A 24,284-nucleotide genomic window follows, 5' to 3' on the forward strand; every position below is an offset into this window, starting at 1 on the left:
TGGGAAAAGTGCAGGTACTTCGGAGGTGCTCATGAAAACCAGGCTTGATTCTCCACTCATTTTTAACCGTGCAATTCAGCTTCATGGAAGAAAAAAAGGCGTTTCTATCTTTATAACCAGCCTGTGCTGCTGTGCTCCCTGATGGCAGAACCCACCCTCCTCGCTGGGGACGTTTTGGGGAGGAAAAACCCCAAACCGCAACAGCGCAGCTCGGCTGAGCCCTCACCAACTCGGTGCGTGCACGGCGGGGGGGGGGCGTGGCCCGCGGGGGGCGTGGCCATGGGCGTGGTGGGCGTGGCCGGCGGAGCGGGCGGGCGGTGCATTGTGCGCGGCGGCGGCGGCGGCGGGGCCGGGCCGGGGCCATGGAGCGCTGGACCGGGCGCGTCGCGCTGGTCACCGGCGCCTCGGTGGGCATCGGCGCGGCCGTGGCGCGGGCGCTGGTGCAGCACGGCATGAAGGTGGTGGGGTGCGCCCGCAGCGTCGACAAGATCGAGGTACCGGGGCGGGGGCCGGGGGCACCTTTCGGCCGGGGCCGGGGCGCGGGCAGCCCCGCGGCGGGGGCGTCCCACGGGCGGGCCTCGGCCGCGCCGCTGCCGCCTCCCCGCGAGGCCTCGCCGGGGCGGGGGCGCTCCCGGCAGCGGGGCGGGGGGCCGGGCCCGCGGGCGGTGTGAGGCGGGGGCGCGCCGGGCCGGGGCTCCGCCGAGGGCCGGGCTGCGGGCGGGGGCTGGTGCCGGAGCGTCCCCGGGCCGTGCCGGCCGCCGGGCCCGGGTCCCACCGCCGCCCCCAGGCCGGTCCCCGCGGGCCGGGCTCCCGCAGCTGGAGGGCAGGGCCGGGGACCGGTGGTGCGGGGGCTGCCCTGGCTGGGCGCCTCCCCGGAGCCTCCTGGGGCTCTCCCGAACCCGGGGGCGCAGGGCCGGCCGGTTGGAAGTTGCCCGAGGAGCAGGTTCAGGTTTGGGGGTTTTAGAGCTACCTCTTACCGGGGTTAAAAATAGCATCCCGTGCTCTGCGGGTGTCGGCTGTGAAGTATCGAAGGGCTCATTAAACCCCGCTCCGTGTGGGACGTAACGTGCTGTCTGGCTGCAGCTGGCCTTCAGGACACGGGACGCTCTTATGGGTTAATGTTAAAATAGGGTTTTGGTCCTTAACGTGTTGTTTACCCCTATGACGAGCATCTCTAGAGCTAAGTCAAAAACCTCATGACATTGGCTTAAAAATAAAGATGCTTAAAAGAAATAGTTCCTGTGGGATCCTTTTTTGTAGTCAAGAGGCATTTGTAGGCTTTACCTCGCAATGGCATGAGCTAAAGCCTGTTTACTTTTTAAGACGAGTCCTCTGAGGGAGGAAAAAAGTTATAGCCACCTTAAATAATGTCATCTTGGTTGATTGGTGCCTGCCGAGCCAAAGGAGATCTGTACGAACATCCAGTGCTTGTGTTTCCTTAGCAAAGGTGCTAAGGACTCACCAAGAATAAATTGTCTGAAAAATCATGTAAAACAAGGCACGACATTGCTGGTGCTGCTGAGCAGTGGGGTTAAATAAAGAAACACTCGGGAGAAACAAAACTTTTCCCATTCTTCATCGTGAATCAGAGAGACACCACTTGCAGAGAGCAGAAAATACACCAACGTGACTTATTTAACTGTCCTTTGGGGCTTGCTGCTAATTTTGGGCTTCCCGACGTTTTGATGCTGCGGTTTACAGGGAAAGCCGAGCTTTCCCACGTGCGCTTCCACAGCCTGGCTTCATGAGGCTGTTGTAGCCTCACGGTACCAGGTAAAGGATGCTGTAAAGGATGCCATTGCTTCCCATTCCCCTCCAAAACGGACAGAAAAGCCTTTTCTAATATCGTCATTTCCAATATTGCCCTTTCTTTGGATTTTCTTTTGAAATCTTTTGATTTTCTTTGGTAAAGAAAATCAGTGCCACTTATATTTTCCTTCGGTGCTACAGAGGAGTTTCCCTCCTTTCTGAAGCCTGAAAGCCTTCCTCTCTGACACTTTTCCATCAAAAACACAGTACAGATTTAAGACAGAGTAGCCTTTTAAAGGTTTTGCCTTTTTATTTGAATCTGCACAAAATGCAGTCGCATTTTATGTAGGTGATTTGGCTGGGTGTATGGTGTGCACGTGTACGGAGCAATGCGATTTGGCAGCTTCCACATCTCTCGTTACTGTCGTGTTTCAAACCCTTGTGTTTAGCACCGCGGCTCGTGTTTGTCCCTGCTTCCTTCTTTCCCCCACTGTGTTTGCAGCGCACGGTCATTTGTTTGGGTAGGTGTCTGGACTGTGTTTTGCTCTGTTGCTGTTCTGGTTTTATTTATTGCGAAGCCTGTTTCCTTAAAGAGGAAGAAAATCCCAGCGGTTCTGTTCGCTCGGGGAAGGGAAGGTGGTGGAGCGCGAGGTGCTCCAGGGTCGCGCCAGGAACAGGTCCATCACCTCGGACTGGCTGCCAGGGACGCTTGTGTTGGCACAGAGGAGGCTTCTCACCGACTCCTGCCAAGCCTTTGGAGCAGAGCTGTTTATGATAACTAAGCTTCCCTCCAGGAGCTTCACCTCGAGGTTTTTTTCTTTAAACAAAAAAAAAAGGAGGAAGATATTCAGGCTTCAGGCTGTTGAGCTCACGCTGGGACTTGGGACTTTGGCCATGGCTGTAAGAAGCCATCTCGAGGAGCAGGAGTTGGCGTTGGCGTGCAGGGGATGACCGTGCTGCGACTGCCACGGCGGGTGATGCAGCCAGACCCTGTCTTGGGTGCTGCTGGTGGGGCTCCAGCCTGCTGGAGGGGCTTCGGATGCTCGGGGCAGTAGGAAGGCAAGGAGAAGGTCTGTGCCATCGGCGCTCTGCGAGTGTGTCGTTACCTTGATTAGTTATTGTATAACCAGATCTATCCACAAGTTACACTCATCTGTTATCTCCGGCTGCTGATTTTCCAAGTCGTCGTTGGTCGGGAGCTGGAGGACGGCATCCTCGCGGGAAGCCTCGGTGGGGATTCGAAGGATGCGCTGATTGTGGGAGAGCGGCTCACGCGTAAGGGGCAGGATGGGGGGAACGGCGCTGGTGTTCAGGGCTGGAGCACGGTGGTGGAGGGAGGAGAAGAGAGAAATATGAAGGAGCCGAGTGCTTGGTGTGGCCAGATGTGAATAAAGGAGTGGTTAGAGCATCGCGGCTGTAATTGCTGCAGGACAAATCTTGTTGCTGTATAAAATGGAATAATTCTCTGAATGCCGCTGTGGATAATGGTGTACAGAGGAGCGAACCCAAAAAATAAATCAAGGCAGCTTGAAATGGAAAGAGTGCAAACAGTATTGTTTAAAACCAGGAATACAGCGCTCACTTTGTAGCACAAAAGCATATGTTTCATTAATGCTGTGCACTGGTCATCCATTTTCAGGCAAAGTGGCTGGAACCACTCTATATGGTCCTTTTATAACCTACTGTAAACTGGTGACTGAAAGAGTATGTTGTCTTGTGGGGAATTTAACTCGGGCAATAAATGCTCTGTCAAGATTTCTTAATCTCTTGGAAAATCAGATAAGGGCTTGAGGCAAGATAATAAAGGAATTGCAAAGTTGCGGTTTTGGTATTAAACCCGTGTCATGACTCCAGTGCTCTTTATTTGACTTTTGAAATAAAAATGTTAATGGCTTACAGAACCTGCAAAAGTCTCTTTTTTTTTTTTTTGTTCCACTGGCTCTGTAGAAAAGCCACGCACTTGACTTGTCTTGAGTTAGTGCTCTGGGTGACTTCGGTGCTGTTGTTTCAAAATTGGGTTTGATTTTCCTTTTGTCACTTTTCCATGCCAGGAGATAATTGGGTTGAAAGCTTGTTTTAAATGAGAAGCGCAGAGGTACTCATTTAATTGCATGAATTAGCCAAGAGTTTTTAGCTTGGAAGAGCAAGCTTTGGTGGAAGCTGCTCCCTGTGAGAAGATCACCTTCATGGGGACCCCCCTCGCTGATCACTCGGGTCTCCAGCCTGCAAGGTCTTGCTGTGGTTTAACGACGTGCCACAGCTTAGCTGGTACGCGGTAGCAGGCTGAGCTGCAGTCACTCCGTCCTGCAGACGAAAGGCAGAGTATCACTTTTGGTGGCTTCCCTACAAGGTCCTTCAACTTCCTTCTTCCTGATGTTTTCCAGAAATTTGTATTTAGTGTCTGACCTCTTGCAGCAGCACAAAAAAGGGAGAGAGTTTCCCCATGCACGGGACAAAATGTTTCCCCCCCAACTGGCAAACCACTCTCTGGTCTTTTATTCAGCGTGATGCATAAGTTTTATTTTGCAATGTTCTGCCCCAGGGATGGGGGAAGAGCTGGGAGGGTTTGTGGTGAATGTAGGGTCTTCCTCAGAGGCACAGTAAAGGCATCGAGGTACTCAGTGCTTTTCTTTTGGAGCACAGGAAGGTACGAGACAGGGAGCTGTTTCCAAAGAGTTTGCAGTTACTGCTTGGTATTACAGTCTTCTTTAATAATAAAATTTAATTTCATGTATTTTTATATTTATATTTGTAGAGAACAGCAAAGGTGCTGGCAGGAGTTCTCTCTCTGGCCCTGGTGTCGGAGCCCTGGATCCGTGCTGCATTGTAGCTGCGTGGCCGGGGCCATCGCTGACGGGAGAAGCTCCAGTTGGGGCAGTCCCGCTTCGGGTCAGGCAGCCCCTGATGCTGCTGCACTCAGTTTTGCTAGAAATCTTCCAGCAGCTCGTTCACTCCTTTCATACCTTGTTGTAGGGTGGCCAGGAGCATCTGTCCCTGATTTTGTGATTTTTTTTTTTTTTTTTAATTTTATTTTATTTTCTCCAACGCCTTCCAAGTGTTGTTAATTCATCACTTGGAAAAGGATCTAATCATGGGTGACCTGTTCTAAAAAAAACCACTTTTTTTCTTTGTTGGGGTGTGGAGAGCGAGCTGTGCAGGAAGCAATAAATGTGGTGTAAAATACAAGGTTTAACCGATTAATTCTAATGCATTTGTGACAGTTATTGATCAAAGGTAACATTTATAACCAGGGACTGCATTGCCAAGGTTAGATCTTGCTCAAGGAATAGCCTTTGATAAGCTGAGCTATTGATTGCAGCTCCGAGCTGTCCAATCTCCGACGAGGTTAGTGCTCTCTTCATCAAGCAGCGCCGTGGTGGTGTGGGAGGAGGAAGAAGCAGCCGAGCCTTCCTCGTGGGAGCTGAGCATCCCCAGCAGCCCTCTGCGGTCCCTGCCACCGATCGCTGCCCACGCCGTGAGGCGCAGGGGAGGCTCTCGACCCCTGCAGTGTTCCAAGGCCGTTAATTAATGTCTAAATTGCTTCCTAGTACCTGAGTGTGGAATTTAATTACGTTGTGTGCAAATCACGTTGATGGCTCAGAAGTCAACTGGTTCAAATTTTGGCTTCCCTCTGTGGATGTCTGCCTGGGGGTCGAGCTGTGGGTGTCCCTGCAGTGATGGGTGTCCGTGGTGGGGCTGTCCCTCTGCCTCACAGCAGGGCATGCCCGAAAACACAGGTTTCACCTCTGTGCCTTTGTCTCGCTCTTGTGACTTAAAGCAACGTGCTGGTGGCTGAACGTGAGAGGCGTGAACTGTGGTGCCCGGCAGCCTGGCCAAGGCTGCCTGCAGGCTCTGCAGCTCCCGTCTTCCCTGTGCTGAGGGTGGATGAGCCGCTGTCCCCAAACGTGGACCGTGTTGCTCCCCATCTCCTCTTCCCCCGGCGCCGTCGCTCTCCCAGCGCGCAGCTGCGGAGCTGCTGGGCTGCGTGGCAGCCCGATGAATTACTTTTTTAAGGCGGGAGGAGCAGCTTCAGGCAGGATAATGCCAAGGCACTGTCCTGTGTAAATGAATGACCTTCAGAATCTCCTTGGCCTCTGGAAGGGCTTGTGTTGTGGTTGGGAAAGGCCTTGCCTCGGGGATGGTCGGTACTCAAGGCCTCTGAGGTGCTTTTATTGCTGCTTGTCCCTGACCAGATCCTTTCCCGATAAATACAAAAGAGATCCCGTAATTGCTGTCCTGGGTGGTGGGAACAAATGCTTCGCTGTCCCAATGGTTTTCCTCAGCCTTGAAGCTCAGGAGGCCCGTGGGGGAAGAGTTGCTTTTAAACCAGGTTGGATTCATCCTCCTTCCCCCCAAAATGTGCTTTAAAAATGTCTTATTGCAGCCTCTCCCCTTCTCTGCTTCTCTTCTGTTCCCTTTGGCTTTGCAATAGAGCAGCGAGACCAGGTATGTCACGCTCGCAGCCTTAAAAATAAGTAATAACTGAGCCTTTTCTGGGATTTTGGAAATGTGGTGGGGTTCTTTTTCTGCCCACCCTAAATAACGTACATTATAACCGAGTATAGCATCGTCCCGTGTGGGTGAGAGTAGGGAGCACTCCTGAGGACAGCAGGACCTGCTTGATGCATGTTGGAGCTGAAGAGCAGGCAGGCGCCTGTGATGTTTTAGGATAGTCATACCTCAGAATAAGAAGAGATATTGCTCTAATGAGCTGTCATCGTCGGAGCAGCGTATTTCCTCCTCCCCCACGCCAGCCCGTAGCAACGTGATCTGAGCAAGCAGTAAAAAAAAACCCAAGTGCTTTCAACCTTGACGTAAGGAGCGATGGCTTGAATGCTTTAAGGTAGCAGGGACGTTCAGGGCAGCGTAAATGGGGCGATTTGGCTTGTGTGTGTGATGCTGGAAATGTAAAATTGAGTGAGCTAGGAAAAAATAATCTTGGATGTTTAACTACTGAGAAAGTGCAGGGAGCAGAGAGGGCTTGGAAGAAAGCGGCGTGAGTCTGGAGCAGTCTGGGAGGGTCATTACCAGTACTGGGGAGACACGACCACTCACCCAGACCCCTGTTTGGCAGGGAGTCTGGCTTCAGTGCCTGGGATGAAACCAGCGGAGTGGGTCCCTTGGGCCTCGCTGCACCCACGGGCAGGAGGTGGGCAGGAGATGCTGCTTGGCCCCTACGGAGCCTGTGGGCCAGGTCTGCTGGGCGAAGGGCAGGTACCGCGTTGATGTTCAGTGTCCAGAGCCTGGATAGCATCCAGGAGATGTCCCACAGCTGATGCCGGGGATATGCCAAGATGTAATTTTATGCTGTCTCTGGAGGGTATCATAAATTGTGGCAGCACCACGGGTGTGTGGAGCCCGGAGGAGGGAGGGCTGCCATGCCGTGCTGTGCTCTGTAGCCCTGATGATGGCCATGGTCATGACTACCTGCCTGGGACTGTTACCCCTTAGATGCCTCTCCACAGTCTGCTTCTCGCTGCTGGAAGCTGATAAACAGCAAATAAGTCCAAGAGGTTCCCCAGGGTTTTATTCCTTTCTCTTCCACAAAATGAGGTGTGATTTTTCTGGGTTATTTATTATATGAGTGCCGATTTTGCGTGCCGCCTGTGAGTCTTTGCAAGGACTGTAAAGTCAGTACATTCAAGATGATATAGAGTGAAAAAAAATACATAAATTTTGTCCAAGTTTTGATAAGTTATTTTCCTTTGCCTGTGCCAAGAGGTGATGGGTTTCTGGAGCAGTGTGAAAAATTCAGTCTTCCTGATCAGGCAGCCTGTACTTGAGATGCACTTCAGGTAAATGGTCTGAAACTGGTAGTAGTCCTTCTTCGTCTGTACTAGCTTTTGGTATTGGTGCCCCCAGCTGAGTACTGCACATTGCTTTTTCCATTTAAACCTTTTTTTCTGAGCTTTCCCATCCCCACTGCTCTGCCTTCTGTCCTGGAACAGACATGGGTCTGAGGAGCGGTGATCAGCAAACAATCAGCGAAAAGCATCAATTTAAAGCTCATGAGAGGGAAGGAGAATCACTTTACTGCTTTATCATTTGAAAACTCCTTTTAGACTCCTATGTGGAGCCAGGCAAAAGGAACTGGAAGAAATGTGAAGTGATACTCATCCTTGGATCGCATGCGGGCAAAAAGCCCCAGGTACCCGGCGGCTCTAGGAAGGGGCTCAATGGGATGATCTCCGTTTTACAGATGGGGAAACAGCTCTGAATCTTGCCCGTGGTCACAGAGCACACTATGGAAATAAACCCCAGTCTAGTGCTTTATTCACTATATCTCTCTTCCTCTATTATGCTGTTGCACTGGTATTAAATCTTAATTAAAAGAAGCTTCAAAACTTGCCAATCAGGAAAATGAAAGGATTTGTAAGCCCCCAGTTTTCTTTCACAACTGTGATGCTGTTCGTTAGGATTTTTCTCCTTCATTTCCTTTAGATAGCAAAAGTAATTGGGGTGACTTTGGTTTCTTTCCAGTTGGTTTCTTGGTACAGCTGTGTATTTAAGCACAAGCTAAATCAGTAGGATGCAAGTACCTGTGTTGAATGGCAGGTTAGATTAAAAAGTACCTAATGGTTTCTTCTGGCTTTAATCTCTCTGAACTAAATGTGTCTGAAGTTAACATGGTACTTTGCCAAATAAAGCCCTACGTGACTCTTTGCTTTTTTTCCTCTCCTTAAGAGTCCCTTTAAATGTTTATATCAATTAGTTTTGTAAAACCATTTTACCAAGACTGAATCTAAATGCATGGCACTGTGCCCTTTCCAAGTGTCGCATGCACAAAGAGCATTAACCCCTTCTTGGGAGAACTGATGTATTCTTAACATAAGGAAAACATCCCATAAATGCGAGGCATCCTTTTAGAGCTTTCAAAGCAGACAGATAAATAGTACATAGTAAGCAGCATGACCAGGTATTCTTTGTCTTATTTACATGTAGGTAGGTACTAGGTGGGTTTTTTTGTTTGCTCATTCATTCATCCAACACCACTGGAAGCTGAGGTAGAACAATTGGTGTCTAAGCGAGGCACATCACAGCCCGTGTCTCGAGTACGTCCCGCTGTATTGGCTTGTTATACCCCATGGGTAGTTTCAGTGCCCTTTGTGGAAGGCTGGTCCTTCATGGGTGTTGCAGAACCCATGTACTGTGTTCATGCTGGGTAGCGTATCAGAATTACAAGGGTGAGGGCTTGCATCCATGGCAGTGGATGGCTCCAGGTTAAATGTTTTAACACACAGGGTACCTATTTCTTCTTCATGTGCATTATCCCAGTTTGTGCCAGTAGCTATAGCACCGTGCTGTCCATTTCCAAGCATCCAGTGATAACAGTGTGGTACAGGGGTGCTCAAGTCTTGTTTCAAATCTCCAGCTGCTGGAGGTGCTCTGGCCCTCATCTGTATTAGTGTTGCATTACGTGGTCACTCTCAAATTGCTTACGAAATCTGGAAAAACAGCTTTTTTCTTTTTTTTTTTTATTTCTCTTGTGCATGTGGTGTGCCTAAAGTGGAATGAGCATTAATTGAGTGACGTAACGGATGCTCTAAAAAATATTGCAAGCTCCCTAATTCAGAGCGTTGATTTACGTAAGTCTTCTCTTGCCAACTTGCCCGCAGTTGATGTTTCTTTGAAGAGCCTGTGATGACTCTTTATCTATAGATGGTTGAAGCACGTTCAGCTCCACCTGGATGTCAGTGGTGTTTGGCACTTCATTTTCAAAGAGAATTTCTTAACACAAGTGTAGCCTGAGAGATGAAAGGATCCATGTCGAGCCTTGTTTGAGGCGGCGAGACACCAGAGAGGAAAAGAAGGGTCTTGAGAGATATTTGATTTCTCTGGTCAGTTGTGGAAGAGAAGCCTTTCTCTGAGTGAGAAAGATCTTTCTCTTGGTGTAGCTAAGACATAAGCTAAAGAGATTGACTGGGAAAACAGGATGGGCAGCTCCACCACGACAGCCACTGCTGTCCTGAGCACCCCTTGTTTCATCTGCTCCTTCATCTGGGTTGCTGTGCTGCAGCCCGTGGTGTTTAGACGCTGCCTGCCTCCATTGAGGAGCTGTACTGAGCAGTGAAAGGTTTCACTGAGCAGTGAAAAGTGACAGCTGAGCGTGGAAACGGAGATATTAAGCACGGCGTTTCCCTCCAGGCTGTAGATGAGCTTGTCTGTCCTTTCCCATCCATGCTGATGGGCCCTTCTTCCTTCCAGACAGCTCTCCTGGCACAAGTCCTCTTTTGGGAGATTCATCCCAATCCCTCACACTTGTATTTCTCATCTTTTAAAATCACTGGTGTTGACAGGAGTTCAGCAGGGCTGAGTTCGGCTGGACGGGTTCCTGCCCTCCCCGCAGCTCGGGGGTGCACATGATGCTCAGCCTCAGGACGTGATGGGTGCCCTGCGTGTAAGACCATACTCCTGGCCATAACCTGGTGAACTAGGAAGAAAAAGTGCCAGACATGAGCTGTGGTACTTTACAAGCAAATACTGAATGGGATGGATCCCTTAGTGGAGTGCTTGGTTTGGGGTGGAGAGAGCTGTGAAGCTGTCACCTTGGTGCCAGGTTGTGAAGAACGTGGCTGAGGGCCCCTTGCCCATTTTTCCCTCCTGTATCTTTGCAGGAACAAGGCCCTGTCCCTGGGGTGGTTTAGCACCTTCCAGCAGCCCTTCATTCTGCTTTTAATTTTCTAAATGCTGCTCTTGCAGATTTTTCCCCTGACTGTTTTCTCAAGTGTGTACTCTGATCTTTAAAAAGTATGTATTTTTCTACTATTATCAGCACATAATCAACAAGATTGCATGTTTAGCAAAGTGAAAGCAGCCCTGGGAGGGTACAGAGAGGTACGGTTCAGAATGTGGACATCAGACTGGCTGACAAACTCTGCGAATGTCACTGATGCTGGGTGTTTTGGGGGGCAAGTCTGCCCCTGCAGCAGCCACCGAAAGACCAGCTCTGCTAAGTGAAAGGGACAGGGGACCCTGGGGCTTGCTAGCTTCCCTGGGGAGAAAGACACCTTCCATGCTCTGGTTTGTCACTGCTTTCATTAGAGCGAGCCATGACCGAGGCCAGCGTGGCTCTCCAGGCTCCTCCCTGTGTCAGCACAGATGGTGGGGCTGGTTTCAGCATCTGCCTTCTCCAAAGTGTAGGGATTTCTCCATGTGACTTCCTGGAGGGCCAGGAGGGGCTGGGTCCATCTGTGAGGTGATGCTGTACCTCATAGCAAATGAAAAAAGTCAGCATCCCTCCAGTGCCAGCTTCCTGGTGGTGTTTTGGGTGGTCCCAGGTGCTCAGCTGGGGCCGGGATGTTCTGCAGCCGCCTTTATGTGCAATCACCATCCTGCTGTCCTCTGCCTCCAGCCAGGGGACTCCTGTGCTGGGCCTCACTCCTCCTTTTATGAACACTGTGAATTGCAGTCCTTGGTATGCAGGGAGGAGCCGGGAGGAGTGGGAAAGCTGCCTCTGGCAGGAGAGCAGCTTTATTGCACCCTCTGAAATGTCACGTTGGTGAAACCGCTGCGGGCGATGGCGTTGGAGTGATTCGGTGGACGTTTGTAGCCAGAGTCCATCTCTGCACAGAAACCAGACATCACGTGGCTCTCGCCTCGCGCTGGAAGCTCTCGCTGTCGCTGATATGACACATCAGAGATGAGATGCTGCTTCTCATTAGCATCGGGGTAAAGGGCAACCTCCAGAGGATTTGGGGCGGTGGCTGCCGCATCATTAACGCATGTGGCCAGCAACAGCTCTTGGCCTTTCATTTCCTTTATATCATCTAGTCTTATAAAAGATCTGGATGCTTGGAATAATTTTTGGTAATGGCTAACGAGGAATTGTCAGGCACGCGATTGCCACGGCCTTTGTCCGTGTGGCAGGCTTGCAGCCTGGTGCCACCACGGTATTTATTTGTATTTTGCCAGGACATGCTCACCTCGACCTGTGTTGCCTGGGGTGATGGATGAGCACAGAGTGTGTCCTCAAGTTTAATAACTTAAAGGCAGAAGGGCTCAGACTCAGTATATCGATATTTCTTTCTTCTTAATTAACATTTACAATGATTCTTCCCCAATGCCTGCTCTTAAGACGGGCTCGCTGGGAAGCTGCTGTGTTTTGGTAGCCCTGGGGTGTGTTTTTAAGCAACTGGCTGGATAAGCTGCTCCACAAGGAGAGGAGACTGATGGCTGTCTTCTTCCTTCCTTTCTCCTCCCTAGAAATTGGCAGCTGAATGCCAGAGTGCCGGCTACCCGGGGACCCTCATCCCGTACAAGTGCGATCTCTCCAACGAAGAGGAGATCCTGTCGATGTTCTCCGCCATCAAGACCCTTCATCAAGGAGTTGATGTCTGCATCAACAACGCGGGGCTGGCTCGCCCGGAGCCCCTGCTCTCGGGGAAGACGGAGGGCTGGAGGACGATGATAGACGTGAGTAGGAACTGGGAGAGCAGAAACAGTGCTAGATTTTTATTTCTTCTGGCCACCAGCACTGTTGTCCCCATCTACTTATTTCACGTGTGCAGAGCTGAGGATCTGCTTCCCATCCGGCTCTGGCATGGCCCGGGTTTGCTGACTGGGAAGTGGAAAGACATCTCGTACTGCTGAGCCTCATGCCTTCACCTTGGAGTATGACAACACTCAATACCTTCAGTAGCATTTTTTCCTTTAGCTCAATGGTTTTCTAAAGGGGGATGAGCCTCGCTTTTCTTTTTTTCTTCAATAAAATAGGAAATTGAATGCCCAGCACTGGCTTTTGCAGCTAATCCTGTTAGTTGTAGCAGTGGGTTGTAAAATGGGCGGATTCTTTTTGGCTTAGAAAGCTGTAATGCTTTTTGTCTTTATAGCTTCATTTTCTGCCCATAATCTGGTTAGAGCTGTATGTGAGCAAGGCAATTTCATATGCTGAGCTGGGAGCGGGTGCAGATGGTCCATGCCATTTACTAGCAGCGCTTCTCCCTGGGTGTTGCTGTCCTGAGGTGCTGCTGTACATCTTTTGGGGACTTCTCCATCTTCTGTCATTATGTGATGGCCCTTTTCTGCACAGTGGCAGTCACGGCTGCGGGACGCTGGGCCAGTTTGTGTGACCTTGCAATGGCCCTTTTGTACTGGCCTTCCTGCAGCTCTGGCTGGTGAGATGCTGAAACAGGAGCTTTTCATGAAGGTGATTTTCCTCTCCTATACTACCTGCTTTTGTGCATGAAAGCATCATCCTCATAGGAAGAAGAGTTGAACTCCTGGCTTTGAGTAAACCTTGCAGCATCTCCAGCAGCTGTGAGAGCTTGTTCTAGTGAAGGAAAAAAACATGTCTATTTGAAAAGCTGCTCGAAGCTGTAGGCTTCAGGCTACAACTTCTGACAGCGGAGTGAGCCGGGATCTGTCGGCTCCTGCGGCAGCCGCTGACTGTTCATCCAGCAGCAGATTCAGGGGCTGTGTAAAGCAAAACAGAGAGGCACATCGAGGCCTCAGACTCCTGCTGCCAGGGCAAGAACTGCCATATCCTGGCTAATTAAGTTCTTGTTAGGATTTTGGCCCGTCTGCTGGCTGCTCTGACTGCAGCCAAAGCAAGCTCAGCTCAGCTTTGTCTGCCCAGCCAGGCTTTTGTGGGTTGCCCAGCCTGGGTCACTGCACAGCCACATCTCCCCATTCCCAGTTGCCATGGAGTCTTTAAAGAAAATTAAGTGAAGTGTAGCTGAGGCTGAGCTGGCGTAAAGCAGGGCACTTCCCAGCATTGTCTCGCTGCGAGCCTGGCCCTGCGGGTCACCTGTGCCTTGTAAACTCCTTGGCCTGGTCGCTGTCATCACATCTTGTGTGGATGCCTCCGTGGACGCTGCGTGTCCTTGGTCCTCGTTTCTCTTTATCCTCTGACCTTCTGTTCTTTGGCAGGTGGGCAGGCTGGGGGACACGCGTGGCTTTTGCCAGCTGAAGGCCCTTCCCCTCTCCATGCTCCCTTCCCTGGCTGCTCAGGTGGGAGTGCTCCCTTTGTCTCACCTTCCACCAGTTTTAGGGAGCAAGATTTTGGAACGGGGATTGTTCTGTGTGAGACACTCCTGTGTTGGTATTTACAGTGGCCTGACATGGGGTTGGGAGAATGTGGGGTCCCCCTCCTTGTGGGTGCTGCTGTGTGCACCCTTTGGAGCTGCTTCGGGGCGACGGATGGGGTGGGAGGAGAGGCATGGTGGTGGCTCCCCAGGGCCAGCATTAGGAAACCAGGCTGGGGGAATATTTTATTCCCAGAGGTGATCTGTATGGTTGTATCTGCTCTCATTTGCTTGGCAAAAATGCTGTTGTAGCACTGGGACCAGACTGAGACACCCAAGCTTTTTTTCATATACTGGCAGATTTTTTTTCCTCTCATCAGCTTCCCAGGAGCTGGTGGGTTTGCTCTTGGCTTGTGTGTCATTGTCTGAATGCACCTTTAATGTGAAGGTGAAGCCCTGGGACCCTCCAGAGCCGAATGCTTCACCCACCTCAGCCCAGGCAGCCTGCCAAGCCTAGGTTTCGGGTTTTAGCCTGCTGGTAAGCAGTAGAAACAGCTCAGGGTTTTTCCTTTAGCTGTGTGTCCCCAGTTTTGTGGCTGTGACCTCCCTGCTTAGAAATCTCTCTCTCCAAGCGTGCCGTGGCTGCGCAGGCGCCGGCGTGGCAGCGGGGTTTGGGGAGGGATCTGCAGTGACAGCTCTCCCCGCTGTGGCACACCAGCCCCAGGGAGACACTCGCCAGGCCCGTTTCTCCTGCATCCTCTGAAGCTCTCGGAGGGTCAGGACGGGGGAAGATTGCCAGCGCCTTTCACGGGCCGTTGGGCTTTGCAGAGTTGAGCAGGAGCAGGGAGGCTTCTGCTGAAGGTCCCTTGGAGGAAGGTGTTAGTGAGCAGCACAGTTTGAGAGATGCTGTTGGAGAGTTTCAGTGTATTTCTGGGCTGCAAGACAGGGGAAGTTTCTAAACAGCCATTGATCTATCGATTTAGGAGGCATTAGGGCCTTAAATTAAAGGTATTTTTTTCTTTTTTTGCTAAATCAGTTTTTGTTTCTGTGCATTTTTTGTGAGCTTTGAGGCTCTGTCTCCCTCCAGACTCCCCTCTCAGTATGCCTATTCCATAAAATTTCTTGCTCTACATCTAACAGTCGAAAACTTGTTACCATTTACTTATCCCTCCTCTTTTTTTAATGTTCCGATTCCTTATTGTCTGGTATTTGTTCCCAAGGGGGAGCTGCATCTCCCTGGGCTGCAGGAGTCTCACGTTGGGAATTACATCTCCGTTGCTTTACAGCAGCACAGAGCCCAGCGCTGCCAGCCAGCGCATTCGGTGTGTGCCAGTGTTATCGCAGGCAGATCCTGAGCCCCTCATCTTTTGGTTCACAGCTTCCCCCATTTCTCTCTACGTGTTTGTGAGGTTGTGCTTGACATGAGGCTGGAGCAAAGTCCTCCAGCCGTCCCCGATCCGCACGGGAGCAGCCGGGGCTGGGTGCTGTGTACACACTGACTCCAGGCTCTGGGATTTGAACAGCTCCTTCACGTTTTACCTACTGACCTTTACAGCCAGGAATTCAAGCTGCACTTTCCATTTGCACTGTTCAGGGCACAACGGACTGCAGCACACATCCTCTCGCTCCTCTAGACACTAAATGGGTTTGATTCTTCTTGGCATTATTCATTGAGTGGCGAGGCTTTGTTCTCCTTGCTTTTATATACCATCTGTGCAGAGAGATGTTTTCTGTAACCTGCGTTTTTATACGTGCTTAGGAGCTGGGATACTCAGGTTGATGCCTTAGAAAAGGCTGATTCTGGGAAGTGAAATGCTCAGCGCTTCCAGGAACAGGATCTTTTATGTTCTCCCAACCTGGCAATTGGAACTCATTAATTACTGGAAAATGTGCCTTCATTGTTTCTGTTGCATTAGCACACGCACGTGGCAGTCACGGACCGGCTGCCTTGTGCAGCGTGTGGTGCAAAGGCAGAGCACAGATGTGTTGGCCATCTTTGCTAAGGGACCTTTGAACCTTTTGTTCTTAAAATAGGAACGAGGCTGAAAAACATCTTGCGTGGATATTTGTGACAACGGCCTTTAGATTGTGTCTCAAAGTGATGCAGCCCTAAGACTTGCTCGTTTTCCAGGCATGTTTTTAGGTTCCTGAGTGCCTGTTCCACATTTTGAAATGGGATTTCACCCAAAAATCCTGTTGGGAAAAGGCAGCGAGGCAATCCCAGCTCAGCTGCCTTCCAGACAGTTGTTTTGTTGTACCAGAGTGTCTTATCGTACGGGCTCTGGACTTTCCCATGTGGCTGTTGAGTAGTATCTTGCTTTGTCAGTAGTTGTCACACCGTTGTGACTCTACCCACGCAAGGAAGGATGGCTCAGCGTGAGTCACGGCGCCAGAGTGCGGGCGCAGGCTTTGGGCTGATGTTACCCTCTAGTGGCCTATGGAGAGGGAGTGGAGCCAGGCAGTGACTGCACCAAAGTCGTCATGGCTGGTGGGTTCAGAGTGTCCTGGGGCAGGGAGAGAAGCAGGGATGTGTTTTGTTGTGAAGGCTTTTCATACTAACAGTTGCCAAGATCTGTATCTGAAAGGACTTGGTTAATATATCAGACTGGAGTGGGTTCCTCCCGCTTTCCTTGACCTTCTTACTGTGAAATCCAAAAGCCTTGAGGTGCCCTGCCTGCTCTGGGCTTCGCTCCAGCGCTGAGGTGGTTGTACAGTGCCACTTCTGCTGACATGTCTGCTAACTTTCTTTCTTGCATAGCCAAGGTAAATCTTCAACCTGGTGCCAGGGAATTTATCTGTAGTTCCAGGTATGGTGACTGAGATATCCGGCAGTGACTCTGCTCAACCAAAGTGCACTGGGATGAGGACGGTGACTCTACTTGTTGTGTTGCCTGGGTACTCCAAGATCAGATAAACATGCTATTTATCTATTGCCAAGACAAAAACTCGTAAGCATGGCCTCTAGTAATGAATAGAAATAACGACCGAGACAAAAGCAGTGACCAGAAGGTCCTTCAGCTGACCCCTCTTGTCCTTTGTGTGCTGCTCAGTAATTACACCTCTCAAATTTGTACTCCAGCTGGGGGAATTTCCATATCTCCATCTTCCTGAAACTTTGTGTTTTATGGTCAGCAAACGCTCAAGGCATCTGCGCGTTAATGGTGGCACGTTGCAGACGTGATACAACTTGTGTTTAACCGAGCCACAGCGTGCTGGGCAGTGCTGGTCCAGAGAGTGAGAGCCTGGAAAGCTCTGGATCCTGTGCTGAAGGACTGGATAAGTTCCCGTGTCCTTTCTTCCTTGGCTTATCCAGTTAGGGCTGAGGAAAACGTCGGCGTGCAGTGTGACAGACCAGTGGCTTTCATATCTGCAGGGTTACTTGCCCACTCTGGCCCTCCCTGTGGCACGATGTGATCTTTGGCTTCGTTTGTGCACGGGAAGCTCTTTGCTGGCTATGTGGCTTGCAGTGCCTCTGAGCGCCTGGCTCTCTGACAGGCAATATCTGGGGATTTCCTCGTTAACTGGCTGACCTAATTACCTGCTGTTAGTGTCCTGTCAGCTGCCCAGACTCCAGTGTGCTCAGTGCTGTACAAAATAAACAACTTTGTCTCCTGGACAGAGTGCTGACTGTGGGGAAGTGGGTTTATTCTCCCTTACCTTGCACTCTACCCTCACTCTTGTCTGTAAAACAATTAAGTTCATTTATTTCTGGCAGAGGCCAAGGCTGTCTCACAGAACTGGCTGGCTGTGCCTCCCCTGCCCAAACCCCTTGTTACTGCAGCCCCGAGGACGGGGTGTGCATCTGTGCATTTCCCTCTGTTGGTGTTTGCAGGAATTGCCGTGGGTCCGTGACTGTAACCTGCATCCCTGGCTTTGGGTGTACAGGGATCAGTCAAAGGGTGCCAGGCTGCTGGTCTTAGTTTCTTCTTTTTTTTCTCTTCCCTCAGGTCAACGTGATGGCTGTGAGCATCTGCACCCGAGAGGCCTACCAGTCCATGAAAGAGAGAAACATCGATGATGGGCATATTATTAACATTAACAGGTACACAGAGGGGGAATGTGGGATCAGCCACGTGTGCTTCCACCTCCCTGCCTTGCAGAGAGGATTTGAGTGGTGGAACTTTAACCTTGGAGTGGGCTGACGGTGCCCAAGCAGGGGTTTTCCAAGGACTGAGATGGTTGATTTTCAAACCACTTTTTTTAACTTCTGCTGGTCTAAATGCAAGAAAGACCAAACCAGGGAGAAAAGGATAATGCCAACCACTTGTGAAGGTGCAAGGTTGAAGACTGAAGCTTCTTGACCAGCTCCAGAAAACAGCAGTGTGGAGAGGAGCCTCTGGTGGTGTTCATTCCCCACAGGACAAGGGAGTTCCTCACGCAGCCACCACGTTGGCATCTCTTTCTGTGTTCGTTACGTTGGTTTGAATATCCTGTTGGTTCCTTCTCAGGACTCCGCTTCCCTCCCCACCTCTCAGCACTGTCCTTTCTGCTCTCTCCTCAGCATGAACGGCCACAGCGTTGTGCCACAGTCGGTGGTGCATTTTTACAGTGCCACCAAGTACGCAGTTACAGCCCTCACGGAGGGGCTGAGGCAAGAACTCAGAGAAGCAAAGACCCATATACGAGCTACAGTGAGTACTGGGGGCTCCTTCTCTCCTCTTTTGTGGGTGGTAGGGAGTGGGCAGGCTTTATGGGGCAGAGTTTTTCCCTTTGGAAAACAGGCAAGGAAATGCAAAACCAGTGCTCAGCACACTGGGAACGTTCAAGTCCTGTGGCCAACTGTCCCTGGCCACCTCTCTGTCCCAGACAGAGAGAGGCAGGGGGCAGAAGGCACAGCAGCAATGAGCTGTGTCAGGGAATAAACTTTTTCGGTGCACAAAGTGGGCAGCTGCTTGTCCAGGAGCGAGAGGGGCTCGTGACAGCAGAGGGAGGCAGTCAGCTGGGCTCTTTGCTCTCATGCAGAGCTTGCATCCCAGAAGTGATGTGTCCAGGCGTTAATTTGTATTGCCAGCTTTTCTATCGTTTTCTCTGTCCCTTTGGGGCATGGAGAGGAAAGTACCCACCAGCGGTTCCCCAGAGGTACCTGCCACAACAGTCATTAAGGCAAATCCTGCTCTCTCAAACTATTCCCCTAGAAAAAGGGTGGGGAAGTAGAACAATAGAAAGGGGGATGGGTTTTTTTGGCTTTTTCAGTGCTAAAAATTTTTCTCTCCTTTTTTTTTTTTTTTTTTATTCTTCTTTGAAGGACAATTACAAATCCTATTAGGATGTGCTCTGCTTTTTTCCAGTGTATTTCTCCAGGACTGGTGGAAACGGGATTTGCTTTTAAACTTCATGATAATGACCCCGAGAGAGCTGCTGCAACCTATGAGAGCATTCGGGTAGGACATGAAGAAACGGAAACAGAGGGAAGTGGCTCTGATGATAGTTTAACAGCCTCTCTCCTGACTAGTAGCACAAGGAACTAGTTCTGCAGGGTGCCCAGTGCTTTCCAGGATGTAATCAGCATCCCTAAAGTCCCAGCACTCAAACCTCAGATTTTGCACTGATATTTACACACTATGTAGATTTTCATTCAGGTTCAGTTTCCAACTCCCTATATTTTTCCTTTTATTTTGATGTTCCTGTAAATAAATATCAGTCAGCTTTGACATTTGGCAGGCTGTGACTCCTTTATGGGAGAGAAGATGTAATAAGCAAACATGCCTGCACAAGAAGAAATGTGAGAGCGTGTTGTCTTGCAGGTGGCTAGCACAGGATTTCTTGTGCTTCTCTGGTGGTTTTTGATAAGGATGGCAATGCCTGACCTGGCAGAATTCCTGTGCCAGCAGTAAGATTATTCACAGCAAATGGAGAGTTATCAGCACCAGACACGTCCTTTGTTAATTTTTTAATGGATTATTTTTTTTCCTGCTTGCTTGCATCTTTTTGACATGCCCCAGTGACACTGTCGAAACTCATTATTGATGGTTAGGAAAGAAGCAATCTTGTGGTTAACTTCCCGAGGTGCCCTTTGATTACGAATCTTCCTTATCTTTCCAGTGTCTCAAAGCTGAAGATATGGCTAATGCTGTCATATATGTCCTCAGCGCCCCACCTCATGTACAGGTAGGCTGTGGTTGGGTTGGAGGACTCTGCGGTGCTGGCTGAAGGCGGAGAGGGCAACTGCTGCCCTGATGTTTGCTGATCACCCCTGCGCCCTCCATATCAGCTGTGAGCTGAACGGAGCCTGGGCTGGGGGTTAGCAGGGGCCACGCGTGTTTGTGCTTCCCTTCTGGCAGCTGTGGGACTGCACTGCTCGGGCTGCAGCAAGGGCTGCTCTGACCCCAGAGGAGGACTGCAAGAAGAAGGGGGAACGGGAGGGATATGGGCATGTTTTGCCCTTTTTTTTGGATGGTGCCATCTCAGATTTGTTGACAGTCTTGCAGCAGGGTCAGATCCTACCAGCTGCTAAATGACGTGTTGGGCCTGATCCTGCCAAGTGCTGGGTGGTGCGAGGTGCTTGTGCTGCCAGAGGGACTTCCCTTCTGTGACACAAGAAATAAGTGACCAGCTTTGAGCTGGAGCCAGGAGGAGGCAGGAGCAGTGTCAAAGTTTAGCGTATGCAACATAAAAGTTCCTGTTGCAAAAGCAAACTTTGTTCGTGAGAGGTTTAGCAGCCCCTCGCGTGAACTCTGCTCCTCTGGAGCAAGACATGGCCATCTCGACGTTGGATCAGTAGTGATAGCTGGCCTTGTCTTAAGAGGTTAAAACGTCCTGCCCGTGGCTGATCAAGCAGTGCTTTGGCTTGACCCTCCGTGAGCAGGACCAAACTAAAGGCTTGAACCTCGAGAGTTTGTAAGCAGCGTCATCTTGCGCTCTTTTCTGGGCGTGTTTGTGCTTTTATCCCTTCCCCTAAAGGCAGAGCAGTCACATTCGCCTTTATTTCTTTCTAGTATCTCACTTACCAGGCTCATTTCTAGTCACAGGAACTTTCTTCACGTGCAGCTTACCACTGCAATGGTGCAGCACGGAAGCGCCCAGTGCAGGATTTAAAATGGGCTTCAGTAAAATCCTATGTTGGTCTCTTCTAGATTGGAGACATACAGATGAGGCCCACGGAGCAGATATCATAGCAAATGAAGAGGACTGTGAGCAGCACCGTGTATCCACTCCACTTCGAACCCTCTGGCAATTCAGGGTTTCGTCGGCTGGCTAGCAACGGTTTAATCAAGTACCAAGGATCATGTTTGAAGAATTATTTTTCTCTCCCTCTCTCTGAGCTGGTGCTGGTGCTGAGCCAGTTTAAAAAAAATGGTAGTGGGTTTCTTCTCCCCCACTCCTTTCTGAAACTGCCTAAGAGTAAAATGTATTTGAAAGTAATGCAGGGAAGTGGTTTGTGGAAGATTGTTATCTCCAGGCTGGTTTATTCTTCCTTTTGCTTTCTTTTCAAGGTTTGTTTGATCTGATTTGCTGGCGCTGTGTCTGGACATAGGTGAAGTGGCACAAGATGTTTGCCAGCCTCAGTGTGCTTAGGGTTTGAGATTTTCCGCGGATGTCATACATGAATCCATCTAATTTTGGGGTTTATTTTCATCAGATTGATTACTGATGATAATGATGCATGTGGTATTTTCTACTTCTTTTGTACTCCACTGCCCTAAACCCAGTGTACAATCTCACCCACCTCCCCAAACTCTCCTTTCCCATTCACATGAATCACACCTGCCAGGTTTGAGGAAGTATAAATGTGTGTGCTTGCTATTTCTCTTTCTTTCTAGGTAGATAGGTAAATAGTTGAAGGAAAAGTACCTGTACTTCTGCAGGTTAGAATGATCATCTAAGTGGCATAGTTACAGTAAGAGTGAGTTGTTTGGTATTTTTAATAAAAGCTAAATGTGTGCTGTCTTGTGATCACCTCTACCCTTGGTATCATCTCCCAGCACTCTTGATGTTTTTGTGTGTGATATTTGCATGCATTGACAATTTTCTGGAAATATTGCTCAGTCTTAGAAAGATGTATGGTGCTCTTTAAATGCTGGTGCTGATGAGGTGGAAATGTTGAAAGTTTGTTCATATGCAGAGATACAAACTCAGAGAGAGAGAGTGAAATGAACCATGCCGAAGCTGTCCGAAATGAAAAGATATTAGTAGGGGCATTTGCCTATGAAGCAGCAGGTAAAAGGTCTGGTTCAGATCTCGTACTAGTTCTACACTGGTGCAGCCCCGCTGTTTTGCTCTGGGTTTATTCTAACTTAAGGGAGAAGAGAATCAGCCTCAAAGCTGATACATGCAGAGCTGGAGACCACTTGAGTTGTCTTAAGACTCTTGCAGCGTGGCAGGAACACGTGTGTGTGTAGTCCAATTTGCTGCAGAGCTATGGAGCTGTTAACGTACGTGTTGCCTTAAGGTTGCAGACTCACTCCTGCTGTGCTCTGGACTTTGTGTAGTGTTTCGGAAGGCGAACCGTTGGTTTCGGTGGAGCAGGTATGGTCAGTTGATCAGAGCAGAGGCTTGGGAGCCAGAGGAACTTGGGTTGGATTGTTTTGCTTACACCAGTATAGCTCTGTGGGAGTTCATCTGTGTTACACTGCCATAAGGGAGACCAGAACTGGGCTACTACGTCATGAGTTTCAACTCCCTATAAGCCTTGGGCAAGCCACTTTACCTCTCTGCCTCAGTTTCCCCATCTGTAAAATGGGAATAATAATACTTACCTACCTCACAGGGGTGTTGTGAGGACTCACAAACTTTTGTAAAGCACTTTGAATATGAGAAGCGCTATGTAAGTGCTGAGTGTTGATATGAAGTATTATTATTAATTAAATCTTGTGATACATAGAATTCCTTGTGCCAAAGGTGAGCAACTGTAGAAGGATACAAGGAGAAAACTGGTAAAACATTCCTTCATAATGGCAAAACAAAGGCAATTTGCCCTTTTTTTCTCTTTATAAATACTCGCTCATGGTGTGTTCTGTCCATTCCTTGTCTGACACCAGTTTCTACTGGCAAGTACGCGTAGCCTCATCTCTAGGTTTGGCCTTTTAACTGCCTGTGAGTGAAATTCACGCCCCATGGTGCAGTCTCGCACCTTGCCAAGGCTGTGGCTTTGTGTGGGTTCTTTGCACAGAGCTGGGTTTCACCCGCGGCGTTGGGTTAGATCTAAGTTAAAAGGCCAAGAAAAAAAAAATTTGAGAAATTAGGAACTTCTGAGCAGAAAAAAAATGAGCAGGGTTGTGGGTAGCACTGGTGAAACATCTGAATTGGCGGCACAACTGTGTACAAAGTTAAGCAGATGTTGAAATGCAGGACTGAGGAGGGACCTAACTTATCTTTCTGCTCTGTAAAAGGCTTTGGAGAGAATTGCTTAAGATGCAAGGCCTTGAAGAAGGGCCAGTCTGGGTAGTTGCTCCCTGCAAATACAACCTGGCTGACCTGCAGCCCTGGAAGTCTGTTTTTTTTCCCCCAAGAACATTTGCAACACTTGCAAATCTATAAAATAACCTTGAAATGATATCCAGTATATTTTTCCATTTCAAATGTGTTTTTAGGGGATAATTCCTGCTGCCCATTAACTTCCCACGTGAAGTGCGGCCTGTGGAGGGGTTTGGCACGGATTGTTTGGCCTCTCTGCCTCGTGTGACCTGGTGGCACCTTGAGCCATCTTCCCGGGATGAGATGGGACTGGCAGCATGACTCTGAGGCGTTTAAAAACCCCAAACAGGAGGGTGAACTGTGTAATTTATCCGTAGGTTTCTAATTGTGAACTGTAAAATAAAGAATAAAAAGAGAGGCACACTGTGGTTCTTTTGTTGTGTATGTTGTAGTTTTTGTATTAAAACCTAACATCCTTTTTACTGTTCACAGCTAAACCTTTCTTTTGTGAAGAGTTCAAACAAACGCGTGGTTTTCGTTCTTCATGAGAAAAACCATAAGTGCTTTCTCGAGCAGAATAGCATCCAGTTGTCTCACGGATAAGCTGTGGAGGTTGGACTCGCCCATCCTTGTTCAAATGAAGCTGCACTCTGCAGGGGTTCGCTGAAATCCCCAGGTAGGCTGCTGGGCACGGCTGGGTTTGACTAAACTATGCAAGGGATGAGCTGCTGTTGCTACTCGGACTTGGATATTGAATTCTTTCAGTCTCTCGTGCTTGCCTCAAAGCAAGACAGATTATCCTCATCGTTGACTGAAGGTGTTTTTATTCCCCAGTCCCCTTTCAGCTTGTCCAAGCGCAGAGGCACACTCCTGAGCTCAGGTTTGCTGTCACTGAAATAGAAGGTTTTTGCAAATAACTAATGACTAGCTGAGTTGGCTGCTGTTGCTGGATTTGAGGCAGATATTTTGGATACCTTGTAAGTAGGTAGAGAGCATTTGTAGAATTAAACCCATGTTTTTTTCTTATTCTCGTGCTTTTTTTTTTGTTGTATATAGTATATATCATCAGTTATGTTAACATGTTTGCTGGAGGTACAGCAGTTTTACCTGGTAGATTATGTGATCTCGGGGGACTAGTCTCAGCTCTTATTTTTTTGGAGGGGAGGAACCATGAACAAAGTTAGCTGTGGTAAGCAGCAGGAGAAATACGATTTCACT

General features: G+C 49.5%; 1 protein-coding gene across 1 annotated transcript; it reads left to right on the forward strand.

The window, feature by feature from the left end:
- Positions 1 to 362: 362 nt before the first annotated feature.
- Positions 363 to 23,454, forward strand: DHRS11 (dehydrogenase/reductase 11). Its single transcript, XM_068415747.1, has 7 exons — positions 363 to 494; positions 11,953 to 12,162; positions 17,660 to 17,754; positions 18,214 to 18,343; positions 19,001 to 19,093; positions 19,755 to 19,820; positions 20,786 to 23,454. Exons 1-7 carry the CDS (start codon positions 363 to 365, stop codon positions 20,825 to 20,827), a joined length of 768 nt encoding a protein of 255 aa, XP_068271848.1. The 3' UTR covers positions 20,828 to 23,454.
- The last annotated feature ends 830 nt before the right edge of the window (positions 23,455 to 24,284 follow it).

This window comes from Nyctibius grandis, chromosome 18, assembly GCF_013368605.1.
Source record: "Nyctibius grandis isolate bNycGra1 chromosome 18, bNycGra1.pri, whole genome shotgun sequence".
NCBI classification, from domain to species: Eukaryota; Metazoa; Chordata; class Aves; order Nyctibiiformes; family Nyctibiidae; genus Nyctibius; species Nyctibius grandis.

Excerpts from the sequence above, each read along its gene's own strand:
- DHRS11 (XM_068415747.1), top strand. The coding sequence starts at position 363 with ATGGAGCGCTGGACCGGGCGCGTCGCGCTGGTCACCGGCGCCTCGGTG. Across the intron at positions 495-11,952 it reads GCAGCGTCGACAAGATCGAG|AAATTGGCAGCTGAATGCCA; the intron begins GTACCGGGGCGG and ends TCTCCTCCCTAG. Across the intron at positions 18,344-19,000 it reads AGACCCATATACGAGCTACA|TGTATTTCTCCAGGACTGGT; the intron begins GTGAGTACTGGG and ends GCTTTTTTCCAG.